Source organism: Podarcis cretensis, assembly GCF_951804945.1.
Source record: "Podarcis cretensis genome assembly, chromosome: 9".
NCBI lineage: Eukaryota > Metazoa > Chordata > Lepidosauria > Squamata > Lacertidae > Podarcis > Podarcis cretensis.
In genome coordinates this window covers 53756651-53772940 of record NC_137178.1, presented here as the reverse complement: position 1 = coordinate 53772940, position 16290 = coordinate 53756651, and the positions used below count along the sequence as shown (strand labels likewise).

General features: G+C 41.7%; 1 protein-coding gene across 6 annotated transcripts in view; it reads left to right on the top strand.

Annotated features, from left to right (window-relative positions):
- FAT1 (FAT atypical cadherin 1) overlaps positions 1-16290 on the top strand; it is a 118719-nt gene that overhangs the window by 73927 nt on the left and 28502 nt on the right. For all 6 annotated transcript variants that reach the window (XR_013842221.1, XM_079989956.1, XM_079989954.1 and 3 more), the window contains exons 8-13: positions 1793-2068; positions 3277-3487; positions 5397-9464; positions 12149-12345; positions 14313-14466; positions 14841-15074. Coding sequence is in view for 5 of the 6 variants with exons in the window: in XM_079989956.1 (XP_079846082.1) it covers positions 1793-2068; positions 3277-3487; positions 5397-9464; positions 12149-12345; positions 14313-14466; positions 14841-15074 (5140 nt within the window). In the remaining variant the exon portion in view is untranslated. The remainder of the gene's footprint in view (positions 1-1792; positions 2069-3276; positions 3488-5396; positions 9465-12148; positions 12346-14312; positions 14467-14840; positions 15075-16290) is intronic.

Below are 16290 nucleotides of genomic sequence, written 5' to 3'. Positions count from 1 at the left end.
CTTTGTAGCGGGGTGAAGGCTCCCCGCTGCCCTGCGGAGGCTTTGCGCAGTCGTCCTCAAGCTAGAACAGTGAGACGGAGCGCTCCGCAGCACTCCGTTTCGCTGTTCTGGCTGCGGAGACAGCCTTTGTAGCCTCCACAGGGCAGCGAGATGGAGCGCTGCGCAGCTTTGGGCTTAGCCGCGCAGCCTGCATTCGGCCCACAGAGGGATTTCCACTGGAGTGAACTGGCCCAGGCGAGGTAAACCTTACCGACCCCTGCTCTAAGATTTACAAAACTGCTATTACAGGAAGGCATTGGGTACTGCTAATGCAAACAGGCTGGTTCTCCTTAATGGCTCACAGGACAGTCTGAACTTTCATTCATCTGATCTTGCTCAGCTTGTATATTTTGGTTTTAAGTGTTCATTTATGCACATGGTGTTCATGACTTTAAACCATTTTGCAAATTGCTGGTGTCTAGATTGACATTGTTATTCTCTTACTTACATTGCCCCATTTTATGCCATTCTTTTCTGGAATTCCTGGCCAAGATTAGTTTTAGGGTCTACATTTCTTTTATTGTACTTGTGTGATGAAAAACTGAAGCAAAAATCCGATACATTCTCTTAACATTGTCATTGTTGCACTTGGCTGCTCCTTTTATTATTCATTAATAGCTCGGAGTGCTCTGTCAGTTCAGATGTAGTTAGAATATGTCATTTTGCTTCTTAGTTGGTTGTGTTTGTGTTGCTAAATGACAACTGCCTATTTCTACTTTTGGAGTTGTTTTTTTAAATACAGTATGCTTTGTTCAAGCAGCAGAGAGCCTTTAAACAAATTTATCATGGCAAGATTATGAAAGTGGTTTCTGTTTGGAACATTCTGTTTTCCTAATTGATTTAGCTTTTAATTTTCTTAACAAAATCTTTTTGTGTTAAAAAAAATTACTTAGGTGATTTGTTATTGATTCCAATTGCAACTAAATAGTTTTATTTTAACTAGTTTCTTAATAGTTTTAACAATGTACTTAAAGTTGTAAAGCAAAGCACTTGTGGCCCAAATATATTTTTATTATGTTCCTTAAAATTGTTCTGCTGTACTTGTATTGTAATAGATTTCAAAAGTTATTATGTTAGTTTTTTTCGAAATATTTTTGTGTGTTTGCATTCTTATGTTGTGAAAAGAATTTGTATTAGACTGTTTATTGTGATAATGTATTGATGGGTATTTTGACTGTTGTATTGCTGTTGGCTTGTGTGCTGCTTTGGGCATGTTTATGTGGAAAAGCAGCATACAAATTGAAATAATAATAATATTTTCAATTCCATGTACTAGAGCTCTGAGTTGAAAAAAAACAATCAACTAGTTTTGTCTTTTGATAGATAATTAAGCTTGTTTAGGGAAGAATCACTACTCCAGTGCTACATGGCAAAACTCTGTTTAAAGTGATTGGCATTTCTGAAGCAGTTTGTGATGTGGAATGAGGGTCTTCTGTTGAAAGAGGAAAAGTGGAAAAGCAAGCAATGTGCTAGGCTTTATCAGGCCCTGATCCCAGCTAATATTTTGTTCTAAACAACTTCTGCTTTGTATTTCATTTCTGCTTTGTATTTGACATAGTCAACCCCAACTCACAAAAGCTGCAGTGAATTGACGCAGCTATTCTTCTCTAAATTATGTGTGATGGCCCCTAATCTTCACATCGTGTTTTGTTTTTGTATTTTAGGAGAACTGTTGTGTTTCCCTGAAGCTTATCTACATGGCGTTTTGATCATACACCCTTTTCATCCTTAATTTACCTTTGTGCCATTACAGGTGTACATTCAGGTAATAGACACGAATGATCACAGGCCTGAGTTTTCTACATTAGAATACCAAGTAATTATTCCAGAAGACACATTGCCGGAGACAGAAATTTTGCAAGTCAGTGCTTCAGACAGGGACGAAAAGAATAAGCTAATTTATACTATGCAAAATAGTGTTGACCCCATCAGCCTTAAGAAATTTCGCCTGGATCCTGCAACTGGCTCTCTCTACACTTCTGAAAGATTGGATCATGAGGTCATTCATCAACACATTCTCACAGTGATGGTAAGGATCCATTCCACTTATTCTTTATCAGATATAGGATATTCCTTTTCACTGTAATGGAGTAGCATAAGCAGATACTTTTCAGAGCTGCTAGAATGGTGGAAAGACTGAATTGTATCTTACCCTCACTGACATACCTTACAGGGTCCTTGTACAGATTACTGAGACGAAACATTAAGTGATTTGCACACTCTGAAGTGCTGTGTAAATGCAAAACATTGGTATTATTACAGATGAGCTCAAGCCCATCTGTACTTCACCCTCACCATTCATTGGGAATTTTTGATGGGTTTCTTCTGTTAACATCTCCATCCCAAAGGAAGAGGAGAGACACAGCAAAGAAATATTTCTTCCTTTTGCTCTCCTTCCACACCTCCTCCTTCACCCCCAGCCACATTTCTTTGTCCAGTCCAACTAAGAAGATCAACAGAAAGAAGTACAAGTATGACTTGCTGGATCAGAAATTGTAGGTCAGTGCTAGATGCACCTCTAGGTACAGATTCCCACTCCCGTTTTGACCTGATTGAATAGGCTACATAGTACACTGTTATTTCCTGCTCATGTTGATTGGCAGCAGGCATGCACATCCTCGGTCCCTGCTGAGTATTGGGTGGGTGCCTCCTCCCTGCCTTAAAATACAGGATTTTCCTGTATATTTGAGGACCCTCTTTCTGTAGCATTGGCCCTCACTTCATCTGGTGCCCTGTATACACATATATGAATGTCCACTTAACAAATACAGTGGTACCTCAGGTTACATACACTTCAGGTTACAGACTCCGCTAACCCAGAAATAGTACCTTGGGTTAAGAACTTTGCTTCAGGATGAGAACAGAAATCATGCTCCGGTGGCCCGGCAGCAGCAGGAGGCCCCATTAGCTAAAGCGGTGCTTCAGGTTAAGAACAGTTTCAGGTTAAGAACAGACCTCCAAAACAAATTAAGTACTTAACCTAGGTACCACTGTAAGTGAAATGGTAATATTTAATTCCAATTCTGAGATTATTTGTGCCGAACCAAAATTATATTGTAGGGTTTTTGCACAATGGCATAAAATATAAACATTTGCTCCATTATGATGCCATGTACTTCTACAGAACAGAACAGAATGGTGCCCTTAAATGATTTATAGTTCTCGTCAATTGTAACAAGTGTCATATAACTGAATAAACTTATGCACGAGTTGCTAGTAATGTTGTAATTATTTTAGGTGCGGGATCAAGACGTTCCTGTAAAGCGCAACTTTGCTAGAATCATCATCAACGTTAGTGACACAAACGACCATGCGCCCTGGTTCACCAGTTCTTCCTATGAAGGGAGAGTGTATGAATCAGCAGCTGTTGGATCTGTAATTCTCCATGTAACAGCACTGGACAAGGATAAAGGGGAAAATGCAGAAATTGTATACTCCATAGAATCAGGTATGCCGCAAGACGTTCAATAACTTGCTACAATGAAAAGATTTTAGATTTAAAGCTGCAAAGTAGAGGTTTATTCACACTTATTTTCCAGCACTGTTTGATCTAAACTTAATCCAGCAGCAAGTTAGCCATATTAAAGGATGTATTTCAGCCAGTCACTACTGGTATATATTGATGCACTATTCCCTTTATCAGCATGGCATTTGACCGCTGTATCCTCCCTCAGAGGTGCAGTCTAATCCCTGACCATTGGCAAGCTGCCGGGGACTTCTGGAAGTTGGAGTTCCAAAACACCTGGAAGGCCACAGGTTCCTGACTGCTGTTTTAAAGGAATGTGTGTGGTGGACCACTATGAAGAGAAAGTTTGATTTCAAGCACCACCTCTGAAAAAAAATAACCCGTTTCTACTGTCTGATTGTATTCCTGGGGTGGTGGAATTTGCCTCTCCAGATATTGTAGGACACCATATCTCATCAGCACCAGTCAGCATGGCTAAAGAAAAGGGATGATAGGAGTTACAGTTCAAAATATCTGTTAAACACCATGTTGGCGCTATCTGTACTGAGGTATCCCAAATCCTGTAGGGCATTAAAGATTAAAACCACTGTCTGGAAACAAACTGACAAGTAGAAAAACTCATGAAAAATTAGTAGCATTGGTTCCATCATAACAAAAGTTGGTCTTTTCCAATGAATCCCCTCCGCCCCCGCCCCCCCGCATATACATGGATTCTCATTTTTCTCTCTGTCTTTCTCACACACATGCCCCCGCTCCTTCTTTATTCAAAAAAAAAACATTGTGGGAGGAAATGTTAAAACTTTCCCAGCTTTGTTTTTCTAGTATTCTGCACTGTACAGCTAAAATGTTAGGGATGAAATTCGAAGCATATGAAAGGAACATTCCTTAAATACTTGCAATAGTTTATAGGATTAGTAATGGGATATTATAAGAATGGTGCTCTGTTTACGACCTTCAATAAGAAAAAAGATAATATCAACTGCCTACCCAAATACATAATTTAAATGTTTTAAATAAAATCTGTTCATGATGAGGTCATGGTTTTAGCAATAACTATTTTTGCTGTGCTTTGTGATTGAAGTATTAAGAAACAGCAGCCCCTGTTAATTTGTTTTCTTAATTTCTTTGAATTCTTGTGAAGTGTAAAACCCCAGTGTACTTCAGCCTTCATTTTGAAAGGCTTGTTCATGGTGATTTTCTTAAGTGGTCAAATTTTCAGTTTGTATTTCTCAAATGGAAGTTTTTTTATACAGCACATAAATTCCCATTTTAAGTGGGAGTAATTTGAAAGAGAAAATTCACTGAAGTATCTCTGATTTAGAAATAATCTCATAAAGTGACATTCATGTAATTAAGAGTCACTTGAGACTCATTTAAAGCAGTGTTTTCCATGATTTTAAAGTCTTTTAAAAGTTTAATTGTAGTTCCACATTGCGTATAGTGTTTGTCTTTTTCTTTACTTGAATTGTTTAAAGAAATGCCATAAAATTAAAAAGAAGCTCTGTATTAATAGCGCTCATAATCTGAAGTGATAGCATACTTTGGTATAAAATAGGTTGTCAGATTTTCTAAATAAAACTAACCTACTATAGGATATTTATTACAGCATAACAGTTGTGGAAAAGCTGGGTGTCCATGTTAGAGTAGACCCACTAAACATAATAGACTTAAGACTAACTTAAGAGGTCCCTTGATTTCAAGGGTAGTATTCTGTGTCATTAGTTGAATGCAATTTTATTTTTCATTTAAAATATTTCAGCACCTAATATTTTCTACCACTTGAATATGTGTGTGTGTGTGTGTGTGTGTGTGTGTGTGTGTGTGTAGCTGCTTGCAAATGTACTTCCAAGTTTTTTCTGATTGTCAATATTTTGTCTTTCTTTTTTAACAGGGAATATCGGAAACACTTTTAATATACATCCAATCTTAGGCAGTATTACCACTGCAAAAGAATTGGACCGCAACAGTCAGAATGAGTACACTCTGATGGTGAAGGCCACGGACAATGGGAACCCTCCGAAGAGTGAAGTAGCATCTGTGCACATTTCAGTCACGATCTCTGATAACGCATCACCAAAATTCACAATGCGAGAATATTCCACGGAAATAAGTGAAGGCAGCAGCATTGGCAGTTTCATTGGAATGGTCACCACATTCAGCCAGTCATCTGTAGTTTATGAGATAAAAGATGGTAATATAGGTGATGTCTTCACTATCAACCCAAATTCCGGTGTCATCACCTCTCAGAAGATACTCGATTATGAAATGTTGCCTTTTTATAGTCTGACTGTACAGGCAACCAACATGGCGGGTCAGTCCACGAACACTACTGTATCGGTGCATCTTCAAGACGAGAACGATAATGCACCAGCTTTTACGCAAGCAGAATACACAGGACTCATCAGCGAATCGGCTTCCGTTAACAGCGTGGTTCTGACAGACAGGAACGTTCCATTAGTAATACGTGCTACGGATGCTGACAAAGAAACAAATGCTTTGCTCGTCTATCAGATTGTTGAGCCATCTGCCCACAAGTACTTTGCCATCGATTCTAGTACAGGAGCCATTCGTACAGTAATGAGTTTGGATTATGAAGAGACAAGTATATTTCGCTTTTCGGTGAACGTGTACGACATGGGGACGCCCCGCTTATTTGCAGAATACGCAGCCAATGTTACCATTTACGTTATTGACATCAACGATTGCCCTCCTGTGTTCTCTAAAGATCTGTACGAAGCAACTGTTTTGGTACCAACCTATAAAGGAGTGAAAGTTGTTACGGTCAATGCCACAGATGCTGATTCAGAAGTCTTTTCACAACTAATGTATTCTATCACTGAAGGAAACATTGGAGAAAAATTTTCGATCGATTCCAAGACTGGGCAGATAACCGTACAAAACACGAGTCAGTTAAGAAGCAGATATGAATTGACCATCAGAGCCTCTGATGGCCGGTTTTCAAGCACCACCTCTGTAAAAATTAATGTGAAAGAGAGCAAGGCAAGTCAGCTAAAGTTCACGCAGAGTTCCTATAATGCTGTGGTCCAAGAGAATTCCACAGAGGCGAAAACAATAGCTGTTATCACTGCTATAGGGAGTCAAATAAATGAGCCTTTGTTTTATCATATTCTAAACCCAGACATTAGGTTTAAAATTAGCTACACTTCAGGAGTCCTTTCAACTACCGGAATACCGTTTGATCGTGAGCTGCAGGAATCTTTTGATATTGTTGTGGAAGTGACTGCAGAGCATAAGCCATCCCTAATTGCACATGTTGTGGTAAAGGTCACTGTAGAAGACATGAATGATAATGCCCCTGTTTTTGTCAACCTTCCTTATTATGCCACCGTTAAAATAGATACTGAAGTGGGCCAAGTTATTCGGTGTGTCACTGCTGTGGATAAAGACATTGGCAGAAATGGACAAGTGCACTATTACCTCAAGGAACACTATGGCCACTTCCAGATAGGAGATGCTGGCGAAATCTCTCTCAAGAAACAGTTTGACCCAGACACACTAAATAAAGAATATCTCCTCACTGTGGTCGCAAAGGATGGCGGAGAGCCGAGTTTTTCTGCTGAAGTGACAGTCCCTATCACGGTTGTGAATAAAGCCATGCCAGTATTTGAAAGAGCTTTCTACAGTGCAGAGATACCGGAAAACATCCAACTCCATAGTCCTGTTGTACATGTGCAAGCAAACAGCCCAGAAGGGCTCAAAGTGTTTTATAGCATCACAGATGGAGACCCTTTCAGTCAGTTTACTATAAACTTTAACACAGGAGTTATCAATACTTTTGCCCCTCTAGATTTTGAGTCCCACCCTGCCTACAAACTGAGCGTGCGTGCGACTGATTCCTTGACTGGAGCCCATGCCGAAGTGTTTGTTGACATAATAGTCGAAGACATCAACGATAATCCTCCCGTCTTTGCAGAGCAGTTTTATGTCACCACCCTTTCTGAGGCTTCGGTAATTGGAACATCTGTTGTACAAGTCAGGGCTACAGACGCTGATTCTGGAGCAAACAGAGGGATTTCTTATCACTTGGTACAAAACAACAGTGAGGGCTATGATTATTTTCACATTGATAGTAGCACTGGGCTCATTCTGACAGCAAGGGGTTTGGATTATGAACAGATTCAGCATCACACATTGTTAGTAAGAGCAATAGACAGCGGAATGCCTCCACTGAGCACGGACATTATTGTAAGCATTGATGTAACAGACCTGAATGATAACCCACCAGTCTTTAACCAGCTGCTTTATGAAGCTAACATCAGTGAATTGGCTCCCCGCGGGCACTTTGTAACTTGTGTAAAGGCCTCCGATGCGGACAGTTCAGATACAGAGAAGCTGGAATATTCCATATTAACAGGCAATGATCATATGAATTTTGCAATCAATAGCAAAACGGGGGTCATCACCCTTTCAAACTTGCACAAACAGTCTCTGAAGCCCATTTACCGTCTTAATGTCTCTGTTTCTGATGGGGTCTTCAGAAGTTCCGCTCAGGTTCTCATAAATGTTATTGCAGCCAATTTGCACAGCCCTGTTTTTGGTCAGAATGAATATGAAGTGGAACTAGCTGAGAATGCTCCATTGCATACGCTGGTGACAGAAGTCAAAGCAACAGACAAAGATACTGGCAGCTATGGATACATCACATACCATATTGTGAATGATTTTGCAAAAGATAGGTTTTATACTAATGAAAGGGGGCAGATATTTACTCTGGAAAAGCTCGATCGTGAAACTCAAGCTGAAAAAGTAATCTTCATTAGGTTAATGGCCAAGGATTCTGGCGGGAAAGTGGCTTTTTGCAGCATCAACGTAATACTTACTGACGTTAATGATAATGCCCCTTTGTTCCGAGCAACGGAATATGAAGTAAACATTGGGTCTAATGTTCCAAAAGGCACATCTGTCATCAAGGTTTTAGCTTCGGATGCCGATGAAGGCACCAATGCAGACATCACCTATACAATCGAAGCCGATTCTGAAAATGTTCAAGAGAATTTAGAAATCGATCACTTGACAGGCGTAATAACCACGAAAGAAAGTTTAATTGGTTTAGAAAATGAGTTTCTCACTTTCTTTGTCAGAGCGCAGGATGGTGGATCCCCCAAAAAGGATTCCAGGGTTCCTCTCTATGTTAGAATACTCCCCCCTGAAGTATCTCTACCAAAATTTTCAGAACCATTTTATTCTTACACACTTTCTGAAGATACTCCGATTGGAACGGAGATTGATATTGTACGAGCAGAGCACACACAGCCGTTGCTGTACACCCTTGTTAAGGGGAATGCTCCTGAAAGCAACCGAGATGATTTTTTTGTGATAGACAAGCAGAACGGAAGGCTGAAACTTGAAAAGAGCCTTGATCACGAGACAACTAAGTGGTACCAGTTCTCAGTGCTAGCATACTATTTAAATGAAGAATACAGAGTTGTTTCCTCTGTTGACATAAGCATTCAAATAAAAGACGCAAATGACCACAAACCAATCTTAGAATCCGATCCGTATGAAGCGTACATTGTGGAAAACATGCCAGTAGGAACAAAAGTCATACAAGTGAAAGCACTTGACCAGGATTCGGGGATGAATGGGCAGGTAACGTACAGGCTAGAGACAGCACAAGATCCTGACATCACAGAGTCTTTTGCCATAAACATGGAAACAGGTTGGATTACTACACTGAGAGAGCTTGACCACGAAAAGCAGGACAAGTACAGAATTACTGTGGTGGCATCTGATCGTGCTGAGAAAATGCAGTTGTCATCCACTGCGATTGTTGAAGTTTCCGTGACTGACGTGAATGACAACCCTCCTCGCTTCACTGCAGAGATCTATAAAGGGACGGTCAGTGAAGATGACCCAACTGGAGGAGTCGTTGCTATTTTAAGCACCACGGACACTGATTCAGAAGATGCCAACAGACAGGTCAACTATTTTATTACAGGTAAACCTTTAGAAATGGTGACAAAATTATTTGGCTGTTGATAATTTTAAATCATTTATACACACACACACATATATATGTTTCTACAATTTTAAGTCTATAGTTTCCCTTCTCCATTTATTTATGAGACTCACTGTCATATTCCACATACATGTATTGTTCCTTAAGGTGTCTCTGTAAGAGCTGAGACAAATTGATGAACCACAGCTCAGAAGCATTGCTTTAGTGTAGAATCACCTGCTGCAAGAAACACAGGGCTGTCACTGAAAATGGCAGCCCTGTATCAAGTTCTTGTCCTGTTTTGTCTTCATGCTGTGCTTTTGCCTATGCTCACATCACTGGCAATCAAACAGAAATGCACAGTGTGTTGACATAAGGACTTTGGGGATGCAGAAAACGTAACATTTTACAAGAAGTTACAGAAAGGGGAGACTTGAAATAGCGCCGTCATTTTGGGTGACACTGTCATGTATCTTACAATGTGGCAACCTGAATTTCTCCAATATGTGTTGTCTGCTTGGTTGATAGCCTTAGCCATTTGCACACATCGAGCACTGTTATCTGCATACGTATTTGCATCGTTTTATTCTCATGCTGCCTTTCCATAGTTAAAACCATGCTCAAAGCTTCTTGCAACATGAAAAACAACATACAGTTACAAATATAACAGAAGCAGTTGCAAACTACAAATAAAACACATCAAAAAGCACACAACCTAATTAAAACAATTTCCACGTAAATAATATCTAAACACAGAGATACAACAAATTAGCATTGATAACTGCAACAACCCCCCCCCCAAAAAAAAAACAACAAACCTAAATAATAATCCAACCCAATATAAATTTATAATTTCTTGGGCACAGTTGTATAATTGCTACATGAATTGTATACCCAAAAAAGTATGAAGCATGAAAAAAAAAGTATGGTTCTTTTTATGTATGTTACGTACAGTGGTGCCTCGCAAGACGAACGCCTCGCAAAACGAAAAACTCGCAAGACGAAAGAGTTTTCCGTTTTTGAGTCATTCCGCAAGACGAATTTCCCTATGGGCTTGCTTCGCAAGAAGAAAGCCCATAGGGAAATATCCGGGGACCTCTTTTAAATGCTGGCGGTGGGGAGCAAAGCCTTTCGCCCCCCTCCGGCCTTCAGAAGAGGTCCAGGAAGGCCGGCGGGGGCCGAAAGGCTTTGCTCCCCACCGCCAGCATTTTAAAAGCGGTCCGGGATAGCAGGGAAGCACTGCGCTTTCCCGCTATCCTGGACCGCTTTTAAAATGCTGGCCGTCGGGAGCAAAGACTTTCACCCACCGCCGGCCTTCAGAAGAGGTCCTGGACCTCTTCTGAAGGCCGGCGGTGGGCAAAAGTCTTTGCTCCCCCCCGCCTGCCTTCCCGGGATAGCGAAGAAGCACAGCGCATTTCTCCACTATCCCGGACGGCTTTTGAAGGCAGGCGGGGGGAAGCAAAGACTTTCGCCCACCGCCTGCCTTCAGAAGACCTCCGCTGTCCCGGGGGCTTTTAAAATGCTGGCGGGCGGCAGCGAAGCCTTCGCTGCCGACCCCCAGCATTTTAAAAGCTCCCGGGACAGCGGAGGTCTTCTGAAGGCAGGCGGTGGGCGAAAGTCTTTGCTGTCCCGGGGGCTTTTAAAATGCTGGCGGTTGGCAGCGAAGCCCTCCTGTCCCCGGAGCTTGCGGGGCAGGAGGTGGGGAGAAGGGCTTTTCTTCCCACCGCCAGCCTTCAGAACAGCCTTCTGAAGGCTGGCGGTGGGAAGAAAAGCCCTTGTCTCCCCCCCCCCCAGCCTTCAGAAGAGGTCGGGGGACAGACTGTCCCCGGACCTGGTCTGAAGGCGGTTTCCATAGGAACGCATGCTTCGCAAGACGAAACCGTGCTTCGCAAGACGAAAAACTCGCAAGAAGAAAAAACTTGCAGAACGAATTAATTTCGTCTTGCGAGGCACCACTGTATTTTGCAATGCTGTTTTTATTTGCAAAATTGCTAGTAATTGATTGCAAGCTTCAGGGTGTGTGTGTTGGGGGGGACGGGGACACAACAACTCTCCAAGATATGGCTTTTGTATAGCAACAAGCTGTGTACCTGCTGTTGCATATCTCATCCCCTTCCCACAAAACATGTCAGAGCTGAGGGCATTGGTTATGAGTTTCCCACAAGTAACAGTGGCAACCAGTTATGAGGGCTGTTTGCTACTTACAAGATAAATCAGAAGCAGTGTTGCTATGAATACCAGTAATTGGCAAACATAGTGGGGAGACAGTGTTGTGTTCAGGTCTTGCTTGTGCGCTTTCCATGCAAGCATCTGGTTGTTGTCAAAACAAGATGCTAGACTGGAGGGGCAGTTTGGTCTGATCCAGCACAGCTGTTTGTATGCAAAGATTGGAATTCTGGAATGCAGTCTTTGCTCTCCTGAGGCTTTTATTACCAAAGGAGCAGTAATACTTTCTAAATATTATGAAATTTATTGCATTTATTGCTAAATAAATTTATTGCATTTATTGCTAAATAAATTTATTGCATTTATCGCTAAATAAATTTATTGCATTTATTGCTAAATAAATTTATTGCATTTATTGCTAAATATTATGAATTTTATTGCAGGTCTTTTCCCTTCACCCCTATAATGACATTTTGCCATTTCTGATTTGAATTGCCTTCTAACTATCATTTGTCTAGGAGGCGATCCATTGGGACAGTTTGCTGTAGAAAATATCGAGAACGACTGGAAGGTATATGTCCGAAAACCTCTGGACAGAGAAGTAAAGGATAATTATCTTCTGAATATCACCGCTACTGATGGGATGTTCACAACAAAAGCTGTGGTGGAAGTCAAGGTCCTTGATTCGAATGACAACAGCCCTGTTTGTGAAAAGGTACTAGCATGGGGTTTGCGTGCACACATTTGCTTTCAGACTCAAATAAATACATTCTACATTTTGAAAATTATTAAGTAATTACTTTGGAAAAGGAAAGTTGGGAAAAATTCTACTACTCATCCTTGAAAGCTTTTAGTAACCTCTGCCTGTCAGTACATACTGGTGTTAATTATTTACAGTTATGTGGAATATCTAGAAAACAGAAACAATATTTTGCTATTACCGTATTTTTCGTTCTATAGGACGCACTTTTCCCCCTCCAAAAATGAAGGGGAAATGTGTGTGCATCCTATGGAGCGAATGCAGGCTTTCGCTGAAGCCTGGAGAGCAAGAGGGGTCAGTGCTCCCAAGGCTTGCGGATAGCAGCCTGCTTCCCTGCTTTGCAACTCCCGCCGGGCTCCCAAGGCTTGCGGATAGCAGCCTGCATCCCAAAGCCCGGAGAGTGCAAAGCTGGGCTCTCCGGGCTTCGGGCAGATATCCGCAAGCCTTCTGAGCACAGGGGAGTTCCCGCCGGGCTCCCAAGGCTTGCAGATAGCAGCCTGTTCTTCTGGGGGCTGGGGTTGGGGGAAGCTCGGGCTTCCCCCACCCCAGCCCCGCACCTGGGGGGGAAGTAATTTTTTTTATCCCCCCCCAAACTAGGTGCGTCTTATGGGCCAGTGCACCCAATAGAGCAAAAAATACGGTAATTATTTATTAATTAGATTTCAACATTGCCAAAGATCGCAGGGAGGTTTGCAATATAAAAACACAATAATATATATAGCATAAATAACAAAGAAAAACAATACCTTTTCCCCAGCTTAAAACGCCATAGATGGTTTAATCATAGCTGTCAACTTTCAGATTTGATAATAAGGGATCAGCAGTCTCACCTGTCCCGGGGATCCTTGAAAATAAGGGATCAGCAGTCTCACCTGTCCCAGGAATCCTTGAAAATAAGGGATCAGCAGCCTCGCCTGTCCCGGGGACAGTCTATAGGATATCTAAGAATCCAGGATAGCAGCAGGAAGCAGCGGGAAACGGCGCTGGAATAAGGGAATTTCCTGCAAAAAAGGGGAAGGTTGACAGCTATTGGTTTAATTAGCCAAAGGTCTGGGAGTAGAGGAATGTTTTTGCCTGGTGCCTAAAGATATATAACAAAGGGGCCAGGTGAGCCTCTCTAGGGGAAGCATTCCACAAGTGGGGAGCCACCGACAAAAGACCTGTTCTCGTGTCTCCCTCCCCCCGACCTCACATGAAGCAGGCATACAAAGAAGGGCCTCTGATTATGAATGCAGGGTCCAGGTTAGTTCAGATAGGGAGACGCAGTTCTTGAAGTATGCTGGTCTTGAGCCGTTTAAGGCTTTGTAGTTCAAAACTTTATGAGTCAAGCTGCCTTGTAGTTAATGGAAGCTTCCATGGCCTAGTCCCTACCACAGGGGGCTACGTAAAATCCACACTTTCCTTGTGTCACTTCATAAACAACTTTTTGGACTTAATGTTATAAACAGACCCAAGGAAATTTATTTAATTCTCCACAAAAAACCCAGTGAAAAACTAGACAGTGAAATAACAGTGACGTAAAAGAATCAGAAGTACGATGGTACCTTGGTTTACAAACTTAATCCGTTCCAGAAGTCAGTTCTTAAACCAAAGAGGTTCTTAAACCAAGGCATGCTTTCCCATAGCAGCAGGGGACTCAATTTACAAATGGAACACACTCAACAGGAAGCGGAACATGTTCTTATTCCAAGGCAAAGATCACAAACCCAAACACCTACTTCCAGCTTTGCAGCATTCTTAATCCAAGTTGTTCATAAAGTAAGCTGTTCTTACACCAAGGTACCACTGTACAATATATTTTCATGTTTTGTGTTGCACGTTTCAAAAGCTTTTAATATCTAATCTTAATGATTCAATCTCTGTAGTGTCCAGATCTAGTTCCCTTAATGCGCTTTTTCAATGCTACTCTTAAAAACTTTTAGGCATTGTACACAGAGTCTGTCCCAGAAGATTCCCTGCCTGGCAAACTCATCTTGCAGGTCTCAGCCACAGATGCAGATATTCGTTCCAACGCAGAAATAACTTACACATTACATGGTCCTGGAGCAGAAGACTTCATGCTCAGTCCAGAAACAGGTAATATTCAGAAGATATTATAAGCTGTGCCATTATTTCTTCTGAAAGTTTGATTGATCAGTGCCCTATCCTCCCTGACCATATGAGCTGGTGAAAGTTGTAGCTGGAAACACCGGGAAGGCAGCGGATTGTGGAAAACTGCCTTACAAAACAATAATCTTCTTAAGTGCTGAAAAGATTGACATTTTGTTCAAGACAGGTTAGCAGTGTGCAGCTATCTTTAAATGTCAGATATCACTGCTGAATTATGCCACTAGGGGAATTTTGTTCTTTAAAAGATTGCTCGACTCAAACGTTTCCAGATCTTTGTTGGATGCTCAGCTCTTGTTTTTAAAGCCCTTTATTTGCTTTGTTTTTATTACTTTCATGCATAGGTGAGCTGAAAACACTAGGGGCACTTGACCGTGAGCAGAAAGCAATATATACTCTTATGGTCAAGGCATCAGATGGAGGAGGAAGGTTTTGCCAGGCTAAAATTATTCTCAATATAGAAGATATGAATGATAACACCCCAGAGTTCACAGCAGACCCATACTCCATCACAGTATTTGAGAACACAGAGGTGAAAACTCTGTTGACAAGAGTGCAAGCTACAGATGCCGATGCAGGTAAGATTTATTGAGTTGCATTTTTAATGCAATACCAACGCTGAAATCTAAATAATATTCGTTAGTTTGCTTTTTATATTTTCAGTCCAACCCTTTTCTCAGATTGTGCTTCATAAAACACACACACATGCCAAACATGCTAAATTTTAATTGCTTAATCCTGGTTGTAAATGTGCAAAACAAATTCTGCAGTTGTGGTGCAGCTGCTGTTTCCTCTTTCTCCCTCCCTTCCCCCTTCCCTCCCATTCTCCCTCCTTGCTATTCAACCATGTTGCTTACCCAGTGTTCAGAATTCGCTGCTATGGGTTGTGTGCTTTTCAACTCTGGGGTTCCTTGATGTGACTGCTGCAAGGGAGTGGTAGATGTGCTCTTGATCATGCGCCAAGTTCCATAAGGCAAAAGTTAGACTCTGCACTTGCCTGTTGGGCTTCCTGCGCAAATAGTGTACCCTAAACTGCACCCCAGAGTCTTCTGCAGCAGGGATGGAGAATTGCACACCTCCAGCACCTGTGGATTCAGCCTGTGGCCTCTTCCTCATTAGCTTTGCCTGCCTCCTCAATCTCACAGATACTTTCATTCTAGCACTTAAGCTGCTGATTTGCATTTGGCCCTGTCCCCCTCCTCTCTGCCCCAGGCAACACCAAATCAGTTTGGTGAGGCTCATTTGTTAACCAGAGCTGACAACATCAGAAAGGAAGGAAGGTGGAAAAGGGAAGTGCCAGCCAAAGAAAGCTCCACTAGAAAGGTTAGGGAGCGGGGGAAGTGTGTTCTCTATAAAAGGCTTGCCCCAATTGTATTGAATCAGCAGCTCTCAAAGCTTCCTTTATTTACCTTTCCCAGCAGGTTCTGTTCTTCAGTTGGCATTTCTGTTCTTCAGTAATCTGTTGTCTCATATCTTTATCCCATTTCTTTTTGATGCCCACCTCTGTATTGGATCAGGACATACACTTCATAATACAGTCATCTTTCCCCTGGGAATGCTTTTGTGGATACCTGGTACTCAGAGTGGGGGCACTCTTTAGGACGCCTTGGTCACAAATCAAACTTTAGTGCAGTTCTTTGTATGGTGTGTAATCACGATTGAGCAGGAACATATGCATGATTGCATGTTCCTCGTCTTTTCCCATCTTACGCAGTTCATTTTCCACCTTACGTTGTTCGTTTGTTCAGGGTTGTTGCTGAAGAAATGTGTTTTAGTATGCTACTAAGAACTTTG